This window comes from Ahaetulla prasina, chromosome 9 (genome assembly GCF_028640845.1).
Source record: "Ahaetulla prasina isolate Xishuangbanna chromosome 9, ASM2864084v1, whole genome shotgun sequence".
NCBI classification, from domain to species: domain Eukaryota; kingdom Metazoa; phylum Chordata; class Lepidosauria; order Squamata; family Colubridae; genus Ahaetulla; species Ahaetulla prasina.
The window spans coordinates 10,832,146-10,853,568 of NC_080547.1; the positions used below are offsets into that span (position 1 = coordinate 10,832,146).

The following is a 21,423-nucleotide window of genomic DNA, read 5'->3' on the forward strand; positions in this document are numbered from 1 at the left end:
CTGACGCCGATTGCTTATCCTCCCATTAAAAACAACATTCACATCGTCTCTCCGCTTGCAATGAGTCATTTTCTCACGCCAGACCGCCTTGGTGAGGGAAATGACTCCGTCAGCCCCACCAAAGCAGCTTAGGCGGAAGGACGAGCAGAGTTTATTGAAAGACCGCTCTGAAGCCATCCATGAACAGGGCAGGACCGGACTTCTGCATGCAAGGTTGCCACCTTGACCACTCAAAGGACGAAACCGCCCCCCGCCCCCATAAGCATCAAGAGTAATGGGAGAGAGCTGGTCATCCGTGATGCTTTTTTGAGGAAGGGGTGGCAGTGAGGGCATGGGGAACTGCACACTATATGAGCTCAGGTCCTCTTACGTCTCGACCCCCCACAGAATATGGTGCAGAATAAGAGGATTAGGGTTCTGTAGGACTCCCAGATCCAGTTATACAGGATACTGATTGTCGTGTCCCTCTCCTCTGCTGACGGCCGGGTCAGGGAAATCCGAATCAGGCGTGCCTCTGCAGCTCTGCCAAAGTCCTAGCAAAGTCCTCAAGGCAGGCAGGAGACCAGAAAGTGACTTCAGCAAGATAAGGTAGACTTTGCCTGACTCAGAGAATGCCAGAAAGCAGGTCCTTTATATAGGCCATGGGGTTGGCTCCATGACTCAACACTTATCCAGGCCTGCCCCTCCCTTCCTTCTGTTACCTCCGTCTATCAAGTCTTCTGAAGCGAGGGTCACTCCAGTCTGCAGCTGTTGGTAATTGACCTTCCTCAGGCTCACATGCTGTGTGGGAGGGGGAGGGGTCTAGTTGCTCCGTTTGCCTGGGCATGGAGCCAGGGCTGGGGGATGGAGGTGCTTCTTCCTCCTCAGCCTGTCTGGGCATGGAGCCAGGGCTGGGGCCGGGAGGCATACTAGGACATTCCTCAGCGTTCGGAAGCAGATAAGAAGGCCCCGGCTGCGGTGAGAGCGGGCAAGACACAACACTTGACCACTCAAAGGACAAAACCGCCCCTCCCCATAAGCATCAAGTGTAATGGGAGAGAGCTGGTCATCCGTGATGCTTTTTTGAGGAAGGGGTGGCAGTGAAGGCATGGGGAACTGCACAATATATGAGCTCAGGTCCTCTTACCTCTCGACCCCCCACAGAATATGGTGCAGAATAAGAGGATTAGGGTCCTGTAGGACTCCAGATCCAGTTATACAGGATACTGATTGTCGTGTCCTCTCCTCTGCTGACGGCCGGGTCAGGGAAATCGAATCAAGCGTGCCTCTGCAGCTCTGCCAAAGTCCTAGCAAAGTCCTCAAGGCAGGCAGGAGACCAGAAAGTGACTTCAGCAAGATAAGGTAGACTTTGCCTGACTCAGAGAATGCCAGAAAGCAGGTCCTTTATATAGGCCATGGGGTTGGCTCCATGACTCAACACTTATCCAGGCCTGCCCCTCCCTTCCTTCTGTTACCTCCGTCTATCAAGTCTTCTGAAGCGAGGGTCACTCCAGTCTGCAGCTGTTGGTAATTGACCTTCCTCAGGCTCACATGCTGTGTGGGAGGGGGAGGGGTCTAGTTGCTCCGTTTGCCTGGGCATGGAGCCAGGGCTGGGGGATGGAGGTGCTTCTTCCTCCTCAGCCTGTCTGGGCATGGAGCCAGGGCTGGGGCCGGGAGGCATACTAGGACATTCCTCAGCGTTCGGAAGCAGATAAGAAGGCCCCGGCTGCGGTGAGAGCGGGCAAGACACAACACTTGACCACTCAAAGGACAAAACCGCCCCTCCCCATAAGCATCAAGTGTAATGGGAGAGAGCTGGTCATCCGTGATGCTTTTTTGAGGAAGGGGTGGCAGTGAAGGCATGGGGAACTGCACAATATATGAGCTCAGGTCCTCTTACCTCTCGACCCCCCACAGAATATGGTGCAGAATAAGAGGATTAGGGTCCTGTAGGACTCCCAGATCCAGATATACAGGATACTGATAATGGCCAATCAAACAAATGTTGATTGGTAGCAAGTGGTGGAATTCAGATTGTATTACTACCGGTTCTGTGGGCGTGGCTTGGTGGGGCGTGGCAGGGGAAAGATGCTGCAAAATCTCCATGTCCTTTTTAAAAACGAGGTAAAAGCAGCACATCCAGACCAGACCAAGATGAAACAGAAAAAAAAAAAAACTTTTGAGAGATGTTTATTTAGGTTGTGGAAGAACCAAGAGCTCAAAACTTTTTAGCGGAACATTCTTGCATAAAAGAAAACCCCGATGTTGGGAAAGGTGGAAGGTCACAAGGAGAATGGGACGACAGAGCACGATCGACACGATGACCATGGATTTGGACAAATTCTAGGAGAGAGTGGAGAACGGGGGCAGGGGGCCGGTGTGCTCTGGTCCACGGGGTCACAAAGAATGGGGCACAACAACTTAGCAACTGAACAACCATCATAACTTGCATAAAAGAGTATGGGAATGAGCTTAATTATAGTAAGGTAAAGGTAAAAGTTCCCCTCGCACATATGTGCTAGTCGTTCCCGACTCTTATAATTATAATTATTGGCTTAATTACACAGTAAATCAATTCTCTGGTCTCTCCAGTTTTTTTTTAAAAAAAACAGGTGATCAAGAAAGGGAAATAACAGGTAGTCCTCGACTTACAACAGTTCATTTAGGGACCGTTCAAAGTTACAACAGCACTGGGAAAAAAATGTGACTTATCACCGTTTTTCACACTTACGACCGCTGTAGCATCTCCATGGTCAAAATTCAGATGCTTGGCATCTGACCCCTATTTATGACCGTTGCAGTGTCCCGGGGTCATGTGATCACCTCTCTGACCAGCAAAGCCCATGGGGAAGCCGGATTCACTTAACAACCGTGGCAAGAAAGGTTGCAAAATAGGGCAAAACTCTAAGGTTGCAAAATAGGGCAAAACTTAACGAATGTCTCGCTTAACAAAAGAAAATTTGGGCTCCGTTGTGGTCGTAAGTCAAGGACTACCTGTAAGCTGCTTGGGACCAGGAAAACTCCCTCCTGCACTCAAAAGATGCCCTGGATCTTGGGATTTACACTCATCATGGAAAAAGCAGGGACTTCCTGCTGAAACAGGAACAAAGAAAGAATTGCTATTTTTCTTAACTCAGATCGAACTGAATGCTCGCACAGCAGGGAGGTTTGATGGCGCCAAGCTGCATAAAACACCTGTTTCACATCAACTCACTCACGTGATTCTTTAACAAAAGAAATCAACATTTACACTCACAAGTCCAACAATGCGTTGGTGGGTGGATGGACTGACGGATGGATGGACGGATGGACAGACAGAGGGATGGATGGTTGGATGGAAGGATTAATAGATGGATGGATGATGGATGGATGGAGGGACAGATGGATGGACAGACCAATGGATGGATGGATGGATGGATGGACGGATGGATGGCGGACCGATGGATGGATGGACAAATGGAGGGATGGACCGATGGATGGATGGACAGATGGATGGCGGACAGATGGATGGAGGGACAGACGGATGGCGGACCAATGGATGGATGGATGGATCAATAGATGGATGGATGATGGAGGGAGGGAGGGAGGGACAGATGGATGGACGGACCAATGGATGGATGGATGGACAGATGGATGGACGGACCGATGGACGGCTGGATGGATGGATGGATGATGGCCAGACCAGCTGAGTTAGAGCAGTTCACCGACAATAATGGCACAAAAGGCAACCACAAGGGTCTCACTTCTCGGAAGGCGCTCCCTCTCCCTTGTAAACCACAATGTTATTCTCAGTTTCGTATACTTTGACTTTATAAAGGGCTCCGGTCGGAAGGCACTTCTGGAGGTTGTCCCAGATGAACACAGCAACGTTTTCAGTAGTACTGGGGGGGGAGAGAGAAAGAGAAAGAAACCTTGAGAATTATTACGCTGCCTTGCTAGCTGTATTTTTTTTAATCACTTGCACCGTGGCTGCACCAGAGGGGGGAAAAAACCTCCTTCTGCAGCTATGGCGTTTCCTTCCGCAGATTCCCGCACAGTGAGAGTGTTGAGGTTGCTGGTTTTGTGTTGGCCTGGAATTCTAATCCCGGCTCCAAAACACCTTAAAAGACCTTCAGGTTGGGATTGTCAGGACCGGTGGAGCGAACCACAATCAGTCTTGATTTTCCCCAAATTTCATACCCCAAGTTCAGGATGAGAAAACGCCTCTCCAGGGCCAGGAATAAAGTAGCGTACCTGACGACCTCTGCGAAGTAGGGGACATCTTTATCCAGGTTCTTGTGATCGAGAGGCTCCATTATGGCTTCCTAGAAGGCAGAGGGGTGAGGCTTTTAGCTCAAAGTTAACCAGACTTGTTGGGAGACCTGCCTCACGTGGCGGATAAACATTTGATGGGGTGAGTCAAGAGCTCCTGCGGCATTTTTGCAGAGAAGTGTAATCAACCTGTAGCCTTCTCTTGAGTGTTTTCTACTTGGGTAAAAATTCCCCCTCTCCACCCACCAGTGAGGTCTTAGGAGACAAGGAAAGGGTCTATCTGTTGTGGTCCGCCAGCAGCCTGCGCAGCTGGCAACGGAGTCGGACAGCGATGAGACTGAGGTGAGGCCAGGGCCATCAGTGAGTGAGGTGCGGACACCAGAACCTCCAGAGACTGATAGTAGTGAGGCAGAGGAACAGGAGGAGCCTGCTCTTGGTGCACGCATGAAAAGAACTGCCAGAAGGCAAGAACAGCTCAAGCAAAGAGGATGACTCGGGAGTAGGGCCAAGAGATGATTGGTCCATCCTATAAGGCTTAAAATAGACCAGCAACGGCGTTTGGGCTTTGCTGGAAAACAACGTTGGTAGCTTCGTCTTCTGCTTCGTCTACGTCTTGCATTTATTTTTGTGACTTCTGAACGTTTGCCAAGAAAGGCCTTTGGCAGTTTGCCTAATTGGACCAAGGTTTGCGATAGGACTGATGAATTTGTGTTGGGAGGAATTTGTTTTAATTTAGTTCAACTATGCTGGGAATGAAGTAATTCTCAGCTGTTCGAATAAAGTTTGTTTGTTTTTTCACAGACTTGAGTTTCCTACTACCTACTTGGGCCTGGGTCACAATACTATCTATCCTCTGTTTTCACTTGGAGGGTTATGACTTCTTCTTCTTATCCTCCACCCACACGTAGGAAGAAGCTAAAGTTGGCAAGCTGCACTCAGCACCTCCTGGGGTGCCTCGATTCCCAAAGTGGATCCCCGACTGCCTGCCCAAGACCCATGAAGTCCATGGGCATGGCTCAATCTCTGCTGGCAGCCTCTGGGCTGGCTCAAGAGCTTCCTTACCTCCATGTAGGCTTTGAGAACCGTCAGGTTAATCACCATCCCTGTAAGAGGATTGATCTAGAAAGGAAAACGTGGAAGGAAAGATTCAGAGTGGGTGTAATAGATATATTATTTACGTTGTTATTTCTGATAACTCTTTTGCAGCTTAACAGAGAACAATAAGGTTCCAGAGATGGGTTTATAGAAACTGGAATGAGATACGGAATAAAGAGATTTTTGGCTACGTTTGAAAAGATAGTGTTGAGCTGTTAATATTAATTATACTTGCTGGAGGTGGAAGGGCAGATTTGTTTTTCTATTTGTGTCCTTTTCTGCACTTAAAAAATTAAATTGTTATTTCTTTATTCTGTAAATATAGTATACATTTCACTTAATTGTATAATACAATCTTTAATAAACTTATTGGGGGGGGGGAAATAGAAAAAAAACCACAAATGTTTAAAATCTGAAAACTTTTCACTTACCTCTCCTTGCACAGTCACTTCCACTAGAAGAAATGAAAAGGAACAAGAAGGAAATATCAAGTTGTGGTTTTGATTTCACATGAAGATAATCAGCAGACAAATATCTTAACAATAAATCACATGAATAACGTCCGTTAAAAATTTAAGAAAGCTTCCTGCTTTTCGTTATACAGGTAGTCCTTGACTTATGACCACAACTGAGCCCAAAATTTCTGTTGCTATGCAAGTTAAGTGAGTTTTGTCCCATTTTACACCCTTTCTTGCCAGAGTCATTAAGTGAATCATCACAGTTGTTAGTGGCCCAGTTATAAAATGAATCTGGCTTCCCCACAGACTTTGGTCAGAAGGTCGCAAAAGGCGATCACGTAAGTTCGGGACATCAGCTGTGACTGGATGGAGGCAAATGGTAGGATTTGAAAGGATGCAAATGACCAGCTGCCTGCAAGGAGTATAAATCTTTCCATTCCCCACCATCCAGTCAGAGCTGAAGAAGCTTCTTAGATGAGAAAGAAAGAAAAGAAAAGAAAGTTTCAAAGAAAAAACAAGAAAGTCCAGTTGCCTCATGAAAAAGCAACTTTGGGACACCCATGACCTGGATGACGGAGAATCTCCAAAGACATTTAGTTACCCAACGTAACAAAATTGTTCAGGTAACACTTCTACTTGCAATTTATTTATTTATTTATTTATTATATTTTTATATTGCCCTTCTCCCGAAGGTCTCAGAGTACAGCCAGAGATAAAAAGTTGATATACAAAGAATTTAAAACCAAAATTTAAAACTAAGCAAATTGCAAAAGGCCAATACCAATTAATTGGTAATGGTTGTATGTTGCCCTATATCATTTATGGTGTTTTGAACTAATGGTGTTTTGAAAACAATACATACATACATAGATAGATAGATAGATAGATAGATAGATAGATAGATAGATAGATAGATAGATAGATAGATAGATAGATAGATAGATAGATCGATCGATCGATCGATCTTTGGTTATTCGGGTTTTCTCCCGCGTAAAATTGGAAGTGTCTTGTCAACGTTTCGATGAAGTCTCATTCGTCATCTTCAGGCTTCAGCTTCGTGCTTCTGGGAGCAATGTGTGATTGCAGCTGTTTCTTACTTTTTAACTGCTTCCTTTTTAACTGCTTCTTCCTTTTTACGCGGGAGAAAACCCAAATAACCAAAGACCAACATACAAACACCCGCGAAAACCTCAGAAAACATATATATATATATATATATATATATATATATATATATATATATATATGGAGGAATGTAGGGATAGAGAATTAGAAACAAAGTGAAGAGCAGGGGAGAAAAATAAATAAAATAATATAAGAAACGTTAGATAGGAGTAAATAGGATTTGATACGAAAAGAAATATGTATGTAACGGGATTGTGTTTGAATGTACAAAAAGTATATAAGGAATATGCATGATGTTATATTGTAATTTACACAAAAGAAAAAGTGTTAGAAAAGTTTGTACCAGACAAGTCGCACCATGTCTAATGTTTTTAAATTGTATATTTAATAAAATTTATTTTTTAAAAAAAAACCTATAAAACCTAGTACGCTTCAGCAGCTGTGCAAAATGAATAATTGTACACAACTCAGGCACACATCATGTCTGTCCCAGGAGTGCAATTTTCATAGGATGAGGGACCTACAACAGGTGAGCTTTCATCCCAATCACTGTGGATGATGGGGCATCAGGTTCCCTTTCTCTCCCCCCTCCCACAAGTTTCTCTTGGTTTCAAAGATGGAGGCCCTCCCTTCTCACCTTTGTAGTTGTGGCCGTGACCATTCGGGTTGTTACATTTCCCAAAAAGTTTCCGGTTTTCTTCATCGCTCAGCAACGGGCTGCAGAGAAGACGGAAGGATTGTAGTCTTAGCGGTGCTAATAGCCACATCTGGTGCAACTGTGACCATCTTGAAGGGTGGACACTCCACACCATCCCTGGCCAGACTTCACCCATCAGACCGGTTGGGCTCCATCAGCCGGGACCCCCAACCCAGAGGCCCAACACAGGGGTCCCAAAACAAGCCAGAGGGGTGAAGAAGGAGCTGGGCTGGCTTTCCAGAGGGTCCCGAGGCAGGACCAGATCCCTGCATGAGGAAGCTTCACTGAGGGAGATCCCAAGGTGGGATAAGGAGGGGATTTCCTCACCCGGATAGCTACCAAGTGGGGAGGGGGCTGTCACCCTGCCTCTTTGGGGAGCCAGGGGTGGGGGGGGAAACTGCTGGTGGGAAGAAGGGGAGGGTTGAAGCCCAGGTGGCCCAGCCATCGACCTGGAATGGTCAGAGGAATCAGGGACAGACTAGATCAGGGGTCTCCAAACTTGGCCACTTTAAGCCTGGGTGGACTTCAACCCCAAGAAGCAAAGCTGGCTGGGGGATTCTGGGAGTTGAGGTCCGCCCAGGCTTAAAGTGGCCAAGGTTGGAGACTCCTGGACTAGATGACCTCCAACGTCCCTTCCAAGACTGCAGAAAGAAACCTGGGACAGCCATGGGGGAGGGGGGAGGGTCAGGGGGCAAGTATGGGGTCGGGGCGCCTAGTGGGCAGGGCTGCTCCTGCCTTTAAGGCAGGGGTCTCCAACCTTGGTCCCTTTAAGACTTGTGGACTTCAACTCCCAGAGTCCCTCAGCCAGCAAAGCTCTGGGAGTTGAAGTCCACAAGTCTTAAAGGGACCAAGGTTGGAGACCCCTGCTTTAAGGGGTTCAAGGGCTGCGCTGAGTCGCCTGGGGGATGATGGGGGGCTCCCAATTATTAAAAAAAGCATGCATAAGAACAGAGACCCCCCCCTCAAGTTTAAGGGGAGGTGGGGGAAGACCATGCCCGCTTTGCCCCCTGCAACAAACACATGCAACCCCGCCCCCCCCGCAAGAGGCAGCCCCGGGAGCGCCCCTTCCCCTCCGGCCGGAGGTCTCTGGCGCTCTGCACGCGCTCAGGAGCCCTTTATTCCACCTCTCTAGCCCCAGCCACCGCTCGCTCCCCCCCACCCCGGTCACCTGTGCAGCCGGTGGGAGGCGCTGAAAGCCGCGCAGCGGGAGACCCGGGCCCGGCGAGCGGGCGGCGGCGCCATGGCAAAGCCTCCTCTCTCGGGCGCCACCGCGCGTGCGCGGGGAGGGAGGTAGGAGAAAGAGATGGCAGGGCTTGGGGAAGGAGGCGGGGCCGAGCACGTGGCGGGGGATGGCCGGGCGCAGGCACAACCCTGGGAGAAGCTGGTGCAAAAGTTGGCCCTGCAGCTGGCGTGGCTGCTCCGTCCCTGGGGAGCTGCAGCGAGCTTTCATGCCACCCGCAGGACCTCTCCAGACCTGGGCACAGATTGAGCTGGCTAGAGTGACCAAAGGTGGACATGCCCTCTTTATTTGTAGGTGGCCTTGAAGTCAAAATATTGTTCGGGCTTTTGAGTTACTGCATCTAACTGAACTTCCTTGCAAAGCCCCACCCACTTTAACAAGCAGTGCCTGAAACAGACAAGAGCATAATCAGTTTGCAGGCCGAGGGCTTCGGACCCTTCCCTTACCCACCCTGGCACCTTCCTCCCTCCTCACCCAGGTCCTTTCCTCCCTTGAGAATTCCTTCTTATGCCATTAGTATAAATGCAAACACAACGCTGGATAAGATGAGACTGCCCTGGCACCTTTGACTTGAGGTTCGTTGGGAGTTTTTTTGTTGTTTTAATGTTGTTAAAGGGTTTTTAATTGTTTTTAATAGGGCTTTGTGTGCTGTTAACTTTCGATTGGGAGCCACCCAGAATTCCAGCATCCAATTGCAGGAGGTTGAAGACAACACATCTTCAGCTTGCCAAGAGGGAGAAATATTGCCGTAGGGCTAGGCAGTTCAACAGATCTTCCCATCGCTTATATGAAAACTTGGCAGCTGCAATTTACACCAGTTGGTTCTGCTCCTACTTTATGAAAGACCATCCCTGGCCTCCTTCGTGGTCTGGAATTCTGGTGTCTCGTGGTCTCTTAAGTCTTCAGACTCAAATGCCTTAGGAATCCCGAAGGCACCACCCCGTCCCTCTTTTCATCTGCGGGTGAACTGCATGAAACCCTCATTTTCAGGAGACCCCTGGGAAGCTCCCCTTTGGAATTGCAGCCTGCTGCCCCACCTGACTGGAAAGCTTCCAAAACGCCCCCATAGATCAGGGTCTCCAGGGCTGCCAACTTGTAGGCTTCAACTCCCATGCTGTCTGAGGAATTCTGGGAGTTGAAGTTCGCAAGTCCTAAAGCTGCCAAGGTGGGAGATTCCTGCCGTAGGTGCTCCTCAACCTTCCTTAATCCAGACCTTTGAGTGCCCCCTCCTCAAGCTTCTCACAAGGTCAGAAAGTGTCGGCCTCTGAAAATCTTGGTCCAGGAAATGCCCTCTTTCCCAGAGTAACTCAGCCTTTGAAGCTCTTCTCGGTTTAAGACTGAATTCCTGGCCTGTGCCAAGACATTCTTGGCAGTGGAAGAGATTTTCTGCACAGAAGGGTGTTTGTTGGATGTATGCAGTGGCTGGGGGAGGAGCAGCATTGTAGGGTTAGTTGCATTTAATTGGTCCTTGTTCTGAGGAATCAAACCATGATCAGCCAGCACATCTTTAGAACTTCCCGATGTCCTCATTGTTCTGTTGTGATTCATTGATATTCTTCAATGCCTTCGAGGCCGTTTCTGATCAGAGGGTTTGATGCTTTTGGAACGCCTCAATGATCCCCATTTGGGCTTCCCGTGTACTAGTTGGCAACCACTTCCCAACCATCAATTTCTTGTCTTGGGTTTCTTGCCTTTGCCGTCAGTAGTTCTGGATGGGTTGTGAAAGAGGCTGGGACTATCTGTTGTTCATCCTGAGCCCAGCCTTAGTTAAGAGAGCTTGGGCAGGTAAAGGAGGAGATGAAGTCAAAGTGCTTATTTGTGACATCTCCTGGGAGGGGGGAAATCGGGATTGTTAGTTGGAATTAGGTTCAAGTTCTTTGTAGCCTACATAAGAAGACCTGCCTATCTCTAGTGGGCAGACCCATGGGAGCCCTGACAAGTGAAGGCCCCCTGCATGCTGATGGGGGCTCTCTGCCCCTCAGATGGCCAGCCCAAGAGTGGAGATTGAGAAAATGGGGGGATTCTCCCCAAATAAAGAAGGGCCACTCTCAGAGAGACAGGTTCAAAGAACTTTGAGAAGTGGGATCTCAGGAGTGAGTCAGCTACAGCTTGAATGGGGTCAAGGCCAGGTTAATGGACTGAGATACAAAGGGAAAAAAATCTGATACGATTGCCAAGATTTCTCAACACTGTGTGAAGGGCTATGAGCCACGTTTATACAAAGTTCAAACCTGATAGACAGGCCACGAGGACCATGCATACATAACACATGGAGTTACTCGAGAGTGATTTCTTTTATTATTCTTCACTTACAGACAGACTCCTGCCAGACTAAAGCAGCTATCTGCATAACTGCAGATAAATTCTGGAAATCGCTAGGAAGGAACCGTTTTAATCCTCCCCCAAACTTTCAAAGCTCCACTGTCCCTTTGCCACCTGGGATGCAGCCTCTGCCTCCTGGGAATCCAGACTACATCCCATCATAAATTAAGTCAATTAATAGAGGTTTTTAGGAAGAGACAGGACAGCCACTTCTTTGAAATTATATAGTCTCCTGCTTGCGCAGAGGGTTGGACTAGAAGTCCTCTAAGGTCCCTTCCAGCTCTATTCTGATTGATTGATTGATTGATTATCACTTTCCACTGACCAATATGCATCATAATCATGAATGTCTTGCTTTGAATTAGAAAACTTGATTTAGATGAGAAAAATGGCTATTTCTCGGTGAATCAAAGTAGAGCCCGATTGGGTAGCCTAGGAAATTAAGGCACATCTAGAGGAAGTAATTGGTCCACAGGGTTTTGGACACCATGGAGGAGATCCCCGAATCTCTGCTGTCTCAACAGGTGGCATTTTTGTTGGGGACAAAGCTCCCATGGAAGCCGTAGGGGATGTGGACGGGGATCTCAGTGCGGCCCAGTTCGGTGAAATTCTCTGCATCCAGAACAAGAAGGAAGCTGCCTTCATTCTGAAATAAAGAGGGATAAAAGTTCCTCAGCGCTGCTTCCTCTGCTCCTCTAGGGGTCTTGGAGAAAGAAGAAAAGTAAACCATAAAGGCACAGAGGAGCTCCAAAATGTCCCAGCATTTGGAAACCCCAGATGCCCTGCAGTGTTCACAAGGAGGCAGGAGAAATTCATTTTCAGCCATCTAAAAGGAATATTCAAAGACCTCTGCCGTGAGAACGAAATTACCTGCTTGGGGGTGAGCACCACCGAGAGGATCACTCCCTTGTCTTCTGCCCCTGAAGAATCAGGTTCTGGCACAAATATGGGCTCAGAAGGATACATCCCTTTCTTGCGCCAAATCTGGTGGGCAAAGCAGAGAGCACAGAACAATATTTTTCTCAGGAGCTTTCGAGTTGGAACTCCATCCCCGCCACACCCTTAACAACAAAACAGCATCGCTGGCCCTGATCTTCACACCTTCATCTCCTTGGTTTCTGTATCAACCTTCATCAAGGAGTCTCCAACGACATGACCAAAACCACAGCCATAGAAATAACGGTATTTTTTCCCAGAGTAATGTGCGTAATTGATGTGTGGGAACTCCACTCCTCCAGCTTCTTTGAGGTCCTCCTTGTGTAGACTTTCAGGTGTGCACCAGATCTAGAAGAGTCAGCGTGGAATCAGTCACATTGCAGAATCCTTATCCGTCTATTATCTGGCGATGGTTTCTGAGTTTCTCCAGGAGCCTTTCCTGGCACCCAATACTTTATGTTTTTGGGCCCTTGAAGGGTGCAGTTAGTCATCAACTCACAACTCACAGAATTCCCATCGCTAAACAAGATAGTTGTTAATTGACGGAATGCTTTCATTCTTTCTAAATTACAAACACACATGAACACACGGACACAAATTACCTACCTTCCCATCCGCCTCCTTCACAGCTTCTGCCAAGGTGTAGGACAAAGGGTTAAGATTCTGCCCCACAGATGCTTTGGAGCTCACCGTGATGGGGAGAACAAAGCGCCGTGGAAATGGCTTCGGGAGCATGTTGTAGGTCTGCCAAGACAACAAAAAAGGCCATTGCACAGAGAAATAGATCCACACTCTGTGATCACACCACAAGGATGAAAAGGAGGATGGGCCAAGAGGGAAGAGAACTTCACCTTCCTTCACCTTGGAATCCCAGCCTTGTCTAGGACTGGAGCACCACTGTCCAACACCCCTGGGAGATACAAAGCTGGTCTACAAGATGAAGCTCCCTTTCAGTGTCCACCATGTGGAGGGCAGAGCAGCAGTACCTGGTCAAGGGCTTCTCCAGCCTTATGGAGGTTCTGCAGTCGGAAGATGTCAAAAACTTTCCCATCATCAAAACAGCAGAGATCCAGGACGATGCACCCCTGGTCCTCAAAGGCATTGATTTGATGGAAATAGCAGAAGGCCTTGCTGTGGTACTGCAAGGGTAAGATCTGCAAGAAGAGGGGAAGACATAAGAGTGAATACCTGTCCTTTGGGGACACCCAAACAATTGGTCCTGGGCACAACTTCTTAAAAATCACTTATAAATCAAGGTGATGCTTGAAAGGATTTTAACATATGGGCAAAGGAAAGAGGTTCCTAATCTGATGTTCTCCAAAGGTCTCAGGACCTCAACTCTCCCACCATTCTCAGCCACTCTGTCCAATAGCATAGAGGCATTCTGGGAGCTGCCATCCCAAAATAATCTGGGGAAAATTTTGGTTTCCTCACTGATACCTTCTACCACCCAGGAAGAAAAGAGCAACAGTCTCATCTGCCCGGCCCTGCAGACCCCAGAGAAGACGTATCAGGAAGTCACCAGGTCCAGCCAAACAGGTGGCTCACCTGCCCCGTGTGCTTGTTCACGACATAAAAGCGAGTGTTTAGCTGAGGCTCCCAATTCAGTCCATCCAGTAAGGATTTCCCAGAAAGATTGGCTGTAATGATCTCCCACAACTTTATTTGGACGGGCTGCTCAATAAAAATCACATAGTTTTCACTCATTCCTGCAAACAGAAAAAGAAAAGAGTTGGGCCACTTCTTTTCATGAAGTGGTGATTCCATTCTTTCATCTAATTACGTGGACTTTTCCAACAACAAGGTTGCCTTATCTTTCTACCTGCCAGCTTTATCCTTTGTTGCCAAAACAATTTCAGGTTATCCACCATAATAGCCAGTAATTTCAAATTATCCAATTTAACACTCTGTGGATCAAATGTTAATGCCTTAGGGTGCTACTACATCACCTACCAGTACTTAGGAATTGCCACACTTTTTTTAATCAATTCTTAAAAAAAGGAATTGCCAGACTTCATTTACACAACCCCACTTCCAGCTTCCAATGGAAGGCCAGCAATTGGGGTACCGCTAGGAGCCAACACTTTTTGTTCAGCTTCATAGTTTTACTGACGTTGTTTTTGTAGCATCTCTCGGAGCATGAGTTCAATTTCAATTTATTATGGCCACCAGCTAGCAAAAGATGTTACATTGTTTTATATGAACTGCTCTGGTGGATCATTCGTGGCTTGGAGCAATGAATTTCATTAATTTAATCTTTCCTATCACGTTTCCTGTTTTACATCAATTACTTGATTTTTTAATCTACTTGAGTTTTAAATTTTAAATACTTGAGTTTTAAATCAATTACTTGATTTTATTCCGGCAGTGTGATAGATCATATCAGTGGCATTCCAAATTATCAACCCACTTTTCATCATTTCACTTTTGCAACTCCAGCTGCCTCTTTCCGGCATTTCCAAAAAGACTTAAAAGGAGGCGGGTCCTCTTACCAAAACTGTGATAATAGGCTGGCTTCATTCTGTTCTCGGGTTGAATGGTGCACAACACTTCTGCGCCTTGCAGGCTGGAGTCACTAGGCTGAGACTTCTGGGGAGGAACACGGACGATGTTATAGTTGGAGCCTGTAAGAGAGAAAGCCCAGATCTTTGGAATTGCGATTCCAGCTAATCAGCTCCAGATGGATTGGGGAATTGAGTTCAGCATGGCTGGTTTGCTATAAACAATGCTTCCTATGAACAATACTTGAATTTGGAATTGAGATATGGGCAGCACCCATCAAATGTTTGGAAGGGGAGACCACCGAGACGATGCATTCTAAGAGAAATCCACAGCCACTTCATCTTCACTCCAGTATAAAATTCAGGTGATCCACCAGATGCTACTTTGTATTTTCCAGGTCCTCTAACCCAGTTAAAAGGGCTGCAGCATCTGACTCAAAACCTATGCATCTACTCATTGAAAAAATACTTATATCATCCTAGAATTCACTGAGGTTTTTTGATGTGTCTGAAGACTGTTAAGTAACTGTCAGTTTGGCGTGAAAGCCAAGAATAGCCTGGGTTGATAGAAAGGGAGGCAGTACTCCCCAATGAAGTCAAAACCATACACTGAGATTAGTTATCTAATTCCAGACATTGACATGCTAGTCAGATATCTCTGTTTGTCTCTGAGAATCTGGGCTTACCATGCGTCCCGTAAGAGTTGCCCATGTTGTAGACTGTTCCATCTGGATCATAGTGGGGGTGGGCTGTGGCTCCATTCACTGCAACGTATTTTTTCCAGTTCACCTGTAAGGGCACAGATGGCAGGTCATCTTACCTGAGTGGGACACCTTCCATATAGAACTGAATCTCTCAGAATTCCCACACCAGTTCAGAAGTGGTCATCAACATCTGGACCAAACCAGGGTAGGGGAAGCTAAACTCAACAACTCATTTTGAAACATTATGGTCTTCTTTGTGGCTAAAAGCTGTTTTGTGGGATGGCCATGACTAGTAGACTACTCTTGAACCTGGAGAGAACATTGGAACATTTGTAGAAAATCCACATTGAATCTTCAGCATCTCCAGAGCTCCTGGAAAACTGCCTGTCAATCCAGATTTAGGTAGTAAGCTAACCTAATGCCAGGTAGCCTGCTCCGTTCCTTTACCTTCTCCTTTGATTCAAGTGTGTCCAGATCCACCTTGTGCATTCGACTGGTCTCCGTGCTGACAAAATAGTCACCTTTGATGACCGCAAAATTCACAACGCAGTTGTCTGTCTCTTCTGCAGTATAAAATTCACCTCATTGGAGTGTCATAAATTCAATTCAGAAAGCATTTCTAAATTGCCAGGGTCAAAAGAAGGAAAATGTAGGGGGAGTGGCAGAACCGGGGTGGAGTCAAAAGAGGAATCAGCCTAGAACCTTTACATAGTCGCAACTGGACTTAATCTGTTCTGCCACTCCTTCTCTTAAAGCCAATTTCTGTAAAATTGCCAAGGACAGAGTTGGAACACAAAGAGAGTATCAACTGACCAGTTTTCTCTCTCTCCTCCCCCCACTTCTTAAAAAAAAATTGATGGAGTGTCCCTCAGCATTTCTCTAATGGAAAGCACTAATTTCAGATGCTGAACATGAGCTAAACTGATAAAAAAAAAAATACTTACTTGACAAGTCAAACTTTGACATGAAGCGCTCAAAAATGTTCTTACAAGGATCTGGCATGGCCAAGGTGCCAAATTCAGAGATCATGATTCGGTTGTTCTTGCTGTTGGTCAGGTAAGTATCACTCCGGAGAAATTTGCTGCTGTATTTCACCACCCCATCCTCAATTTCAAACTTATGCATGAGTGCCATACCATCAAACCAGTGATTAAACCTTCATTTGGAGAAGACAAATCCAGATCAGAGAAAGAGAAAGCCATGTGCAAAGCTTACCCTACCTGTTCCAATCATCCATTCTGTTCATGAGATGACAAAAATGACCTTTTCAGTATACAAGTGCACACGAAGTGCACATCAGGTTTTAAAGGGTGTAATTTTTGCAAAGATGTTATTCTTGAATTGTTAAAAAGGTCTTTCTAAAGAAGACAACCCCTCTCAAAAAAGTTTATTACTAGATCAGCTTTCGCCACGTCCTTCATTGTCATAGCTCCCTTAAATCAAGAAAATATGTACTCAAGGAATCTTTCTTCCTAAGACACAACTGATTGGTAGAATTACTGAAGAAGGTGAATGGAGAAAGTTGATCAAGATTGCAGACCAGAATAAAATTAGCTACTGGCTTTTTAATCCTTAGCAGAGCAGATGGCAGCATCCATACCAACTGAAATAGACATACTTATCTGGTCCGAATTCGAATTTTCCTGGCCCATTCCTCAGTAGCTTTCCTTTCAACCATTTGGGAATCTGCCCTTGGAGTTTTACTGGAATTGCTTGAGGTGTTTCTTGTACGGTGGAAAATAATGGTGAGATGCATTCTAAGCCCTTCTTGTGGCTATAAGTAATTGGCGCTTTCAGCCTGGGTAGCAGCTTTTTTATCACTGCAAAGACAAACTGAGCAGTTAACAAAAAGGAAGGGGTTACCATCTTGTGTGCAATCCTAAAGTTACCACTTTATATTATACACAGAGGTCAACTACACATTTAGGAATTGGCTGAACAAGAGGAAAGAGGGATATCTAGCAGGCTTAAAGGATTGGGAGATCCCCTTTTGTGACCTTCTGACAAGCCAAGTCAAAGGAGACGCCAGATTCACTTAATAACCACGTTACTAGCTTAGCAACTACAATGATTCACTTAACAGTGGCAAGGAAGGTCATAAAACAGGGCAAAGCTCACTTAGCAACTATCTCAATTAACAATAGAAATTTTGGTCTCAATTGTGGTCATAAGTGGAGGAGTGCCTGCTAAAGATCTTGTCCACAAAAAGTTTCTGTGCAGATTCTAACTGAGGTCTACCCAGATGACTTTCATAACTGGGGGCCTTCGAATTTAGGAGCCTTCTCAAACCTTCTTGGGCCAATTCCAATAGGAAATTCATCACAGAGACTCTTGGCTGAATTCATATGTACTCTCCATCCTGACAGATTGCCAAATGCATTCATGTTTGTCTACTGGGAAAAGCAGATAAAATGTTCAGCGGAGCGTTTCATATTTTGAACAATTTCCTCTGTACAAAAACTAGCATTCTTGCATAACAATCTGGCTGTGGAGATAACGTTCCTGGTTTACACCCTCTTTTCTTGGCTGATCCTGAAAAAAATCATTCCAAGGTTGTCAGATCAGTTGGGAAGTGAAAAAATTAAAAATAAAAACCCAGGCAAAGGGACGGCATGTTGGTTATTTGCACGTTGTTCCTAGAAGATTGTATGAATCACCAGAATTCATACTCAATCTGTCTATAGCTTGTAATCATCAGGCGTTGCCTCCTAACTGGTCCCAACTGCAATGAGATCTCTCTGGATCTGTGGGAATCTTACATGGCTCAAAGCTCTTTTAAAAAAACTGCCGTTAGCAGAAGATGGGAAGAAAAACGGTCTTACCTGGGATATATTGCAGCAAAGACGCAAGAAAGTGAATCGCCTTCTGAAGCAGGAAGCCGGTGAAAGAAACGAGGAGGAAAAGCATTTTCACGATGCCGAGCTGGGAAAAAATAGCAAGCCGCAAATAGCCAGAGACTGCGAGTCAGAGAGCCAAAAAGCTCTTTGACAGGAGGCGCAGGGCAGTGATGGAATATCTGTTGGCTTAGTGCAACGTTTCACAATAAAAGCCTTCAGGACTGAACAAGGTTAGCAGATAAGGCGGCATTAAGTTGGCAGAAACAGGAGGGCACAAGTCTCTCTTTTCAAGTTTGGGCAAATCACTTTTCGGGGGAGGAGAAACAGAATTATACCAGACCTAAATTGTCAGGTCATGACATGATTAAGACATTATCTCTGTGTGCTTTATAGTTCATCATTGATCTACTGAATTGATATATCACATCCAATTATTAACCACTCAGGCTGGGTGTGTCCAGGCACTAGAGTAAAGTGCAGTCAGCCAGTTGGCACTTTGATGTCACTTTTGAACAAAACCACAAGGAAACTGGTTCAGTTGGTGGGTGAGAGTTCCTGAAGAACACCAGGTACCTGCTGAGTATTTTTGTCAATCCTAAACCAGGGAACATCTGTCTTCCCTCCCAGGGAAATCAAAGCCCTTCTTACAGTAGTTTGCTTCTGAAGTGGGCAACGCACTCCTCCAGGCAAGCAAAGCTTGTAAAAAAAACAATGGCCGGAGGAGGAAAATGTTGCTTTGAGGTCTGCAAGGTTGCAGTCTTCATCTCTCCTTTTGCCCAGGGCTCTTGCTAGCAATTTAGAACAGACCAAGACCAACAGGAACTAACTTCTTGCTCATATTTTTTATTTTTTTAAATTCTTCCTAAACTTTCCCTCAGCCTTCTGTTCTTCTCCATGTTTATTACAGCCAAACCTCAGTATTGCCACAACATAGACCTTAATCAAGGGCAAAAAGGGGGTTTTCTCCTAGATTTATACTCTGCCTTTTCTTCAGAAATTCAAGGCAGCATACATTTTACCAAGTGAAAAGCATCATATGTTAAGGATTCTATCCTTCAGCAGCTTTCTTGTCTGTTATAGATGCTAAATATTGGTAATTAAATCTGTTTCAGCCATAGTCTTTTTTATGCATAGGCTCTAGGGTGACAGATCTACGTCCTGGGCACACATCAATAATATCTCCATGTTTTTGTATCATTCCTGTCTTGCTGCAGGTCCAAACAAATAATGCTTCAAGTATTCTGATAACAATCCTAAAAATAGCTTCACGCCTTCAAACTTAACCATTTTCCTACAAGCAAAAGTATGAGCAAAGTGTGTTTGGATGAGGGCCAGGCAAATCTTAAGCCATACTTTGGAAGACGTGTTTATATCTGGAGACAAAACTTCTATTTGTTTTGATCCCCGTCTGGATGCACAAGATGAGAGACTTGGATTATTGCTCAAAAACAGCTAAAGGAGCTTCTCACCTGATGTTTCAAGCATGGACTACAGCTACCTCTCAGCCACTACTTTGATTAGTGACCATTCACAAATAGGACAATAATAAAAATATTCATTTTCTGAACAATGCACCAGACATGACAACAAAAGTATTCAATGTGAAACTGATTTAAGCCTGGTCATGAAACCAACCAAACAAAATTGAAGGCTGTTTCTGATCTATTGGGGATGCTTTACTTTAACAATAGGATGGGAAAGATGAAGATAAGAACTTATTATTGTGATCAGATATTGCAGGTTTAAGATTAAATAATGTTCAACCGTAATCCACTAACACATGAAAGCTGATTATGAAAAGGAAAGTAGCAGTTAGATGTTCAAAAGCAATGAAAAACAAGGGAAGCATGTTGGAGGTGGAAAATATAACGAACAGTTTAATCATAATACCTATACATATGTATAATTATCCCAAAAGATTAACATCAAATCATGATTTTATTTTGGGACAAGGTCTATAATACACAAGTAAAATAAGAACATTATTACAATTTTCTTCCTTTCTATTTTATTTTCATTTCAAGTCACCAACATTATAAAATAGAATTCTTTTTCCAAAGGGAAAAAGAACAAAATAATAAAATATAAGGAAAGAAAAACATCACTTTCTAAAACTGTTTAGGGTAAACAAGTTTTTAGTCTTATATATAAGTTTATCAAAGTATAATGTATACAACCCAGCCAATATGAAAGGTTTATATGCCAAGATTTCATAATGACTCAGACACGTAACTTTTTCCTATGGAAATGAAATTCAGATGAGTGTAGTATAGATTACATATCTGTCAAAATAAGTCAAGTTCATGGTATTGTCTTCCTCACTGGAAATTACATGCTTTAGATGAAGCCCACCAGATTTTTCTCCATTCTGCCATTCAAAAAAAGGTTGATAAGCCTTTCCATAGAAAAGCAATCCTACATAACTGTTCTAAACCAGCATCTTAATTATAATGGAATTAGAACTACTGATGCTCCTTTTAAGTTATACTGTTTTGAAATTGTGGACTATTTTCCCAATCAATAAAAAAGGAAGTATGAGTGTCATGGAAATTAAAAGGCTTTCCCCCCTATACAACAGAACACGTAAGTGCATGCCTTAAATCATTTGCCAGATACACTCTCTTCATTTTGTAGAGGGCCTGCAATTGCTGCAAAACTGTGCCTTAAATTCTCTCTTTTCAGCTTCAAGTGATTTTCTATAGAACAAGCTTCTTTCAGGATTCCTTCAAGCTCCTCTACATATGAAGCATCCATTGCTGCTCTCTCACTTTATTCATAAAAAGGAAGAAAAGAAACACCTGTAGTTTAAACTGCTATATAAAAAACTAAAATTTGTATCGATGTTTTCAATTGTTAAGCATTTTAAAACAATGAAGGTAAGCCATTAAATACATATAGCGAGAGAATATTTTCTCACTTGTAAATATAAAATTTTAGCTAGAAGGTACTGAACCCATGGTATATATACTGGTGTCCTGCTTATATAAAGTGCTTACTTATTATATCAATATGTGGGGAGTTTGGTGTTTTGCTTTGAACACTTTGGGTAAAATTCCTTTTTTTGACAGTCCACTTAAATTATGGAGCTTTTTCTTTTTCTCCTCACATCTGGAGCTCCCTACACATCCTAAAACAGCTCCAATTTGCCAGTTGTGAAATATACACTGAGAGTTATTAGAATAGAATAGAATAGAATAGAATAGAATAGAATAGAATAGAATAGAATAGAATAGAATAGAATAGAATAGAATAGAATAGAATAGAATTTTTATTGGCCA

General features: G+C 44.7%; 2 protein-coding genes across 3 annotated transcripts; both read right to left on the reverse strand.

The window, feature by feature from the left end:
- Window positions 1–2,153: 2,153 nt before the first annotated feature.
- Window positions 2,154–8,927, reverse strand: PTS (6-pyruvoyltetrahydropterin synthase). Its single transcript, XM_058193977.1, has 6 exons — window positions 8,774–8,927; window positions 7,546–7,625; window positions 5,757–5,779; window positions 5,293–5,349; window positions 4,213–4,283; window positions 2,154–3,860 (listed from the first exon to the last, which is right to left on the reverse strand). The coding sequence occupies exons 1-6, from the start codon at window positions 8,845–8,847 to the stop codon at window positions 3,719–3,721; spliced, it is 447 nt and encodes a 148-aa protein (XP_058049960.1). The 5' UTR covers window positions 8,848–8,927; the 3' UTR covers window positions 2,154–3,718.
- Window positions 8,928–11,120: 2,193 nt separating this feature from the next.
- On the reverse strand, window positions 11,121–18,333 carry BCO2 (beta-carotene oxygenase 2). 2 transcript variants are annotated; one of them, XM_058193970.1, is made up of 12 exons: window positions 18,131–18,333; window positions 16,927–17,128; window positions 16,253–16,464; window positions 15,756–15,871; window positions 15,291–15,393; window positions 14,596–14,727; window positions 13,652–13,812; window positions 13,090–13,257; window positions 12,710–12,847; window positions 12,269–12,451; window positions 12,038–12,151; window positions 11,121–11,813 (listed from the first exon to the last, which is right to left on the reverse strand). In XM_058193970.1, exons 1-12 carry the CDS (start codon window positions 18,213–18,215, stop codon window positions 11,685–11,687), a joined length of 1,743 nt encoding a protein of 580 aa, XP_058049953.1. In that variant the 5' UTR covers window positions 18,216–18,333; the 3' UTR covers window positions 11,121–11,684. The 2 variants fall into 2 exon arrangements, with proteins under 2 accessions (XP_058049953.1, XP_058049954.1); XM_058193971.1 differs by having other exon boundaries at window positions 16,927–17,141; window positions 18,131–18,274.
- Window positions 18,334–21,423: the final 3,090 nt, after the last annotated feature.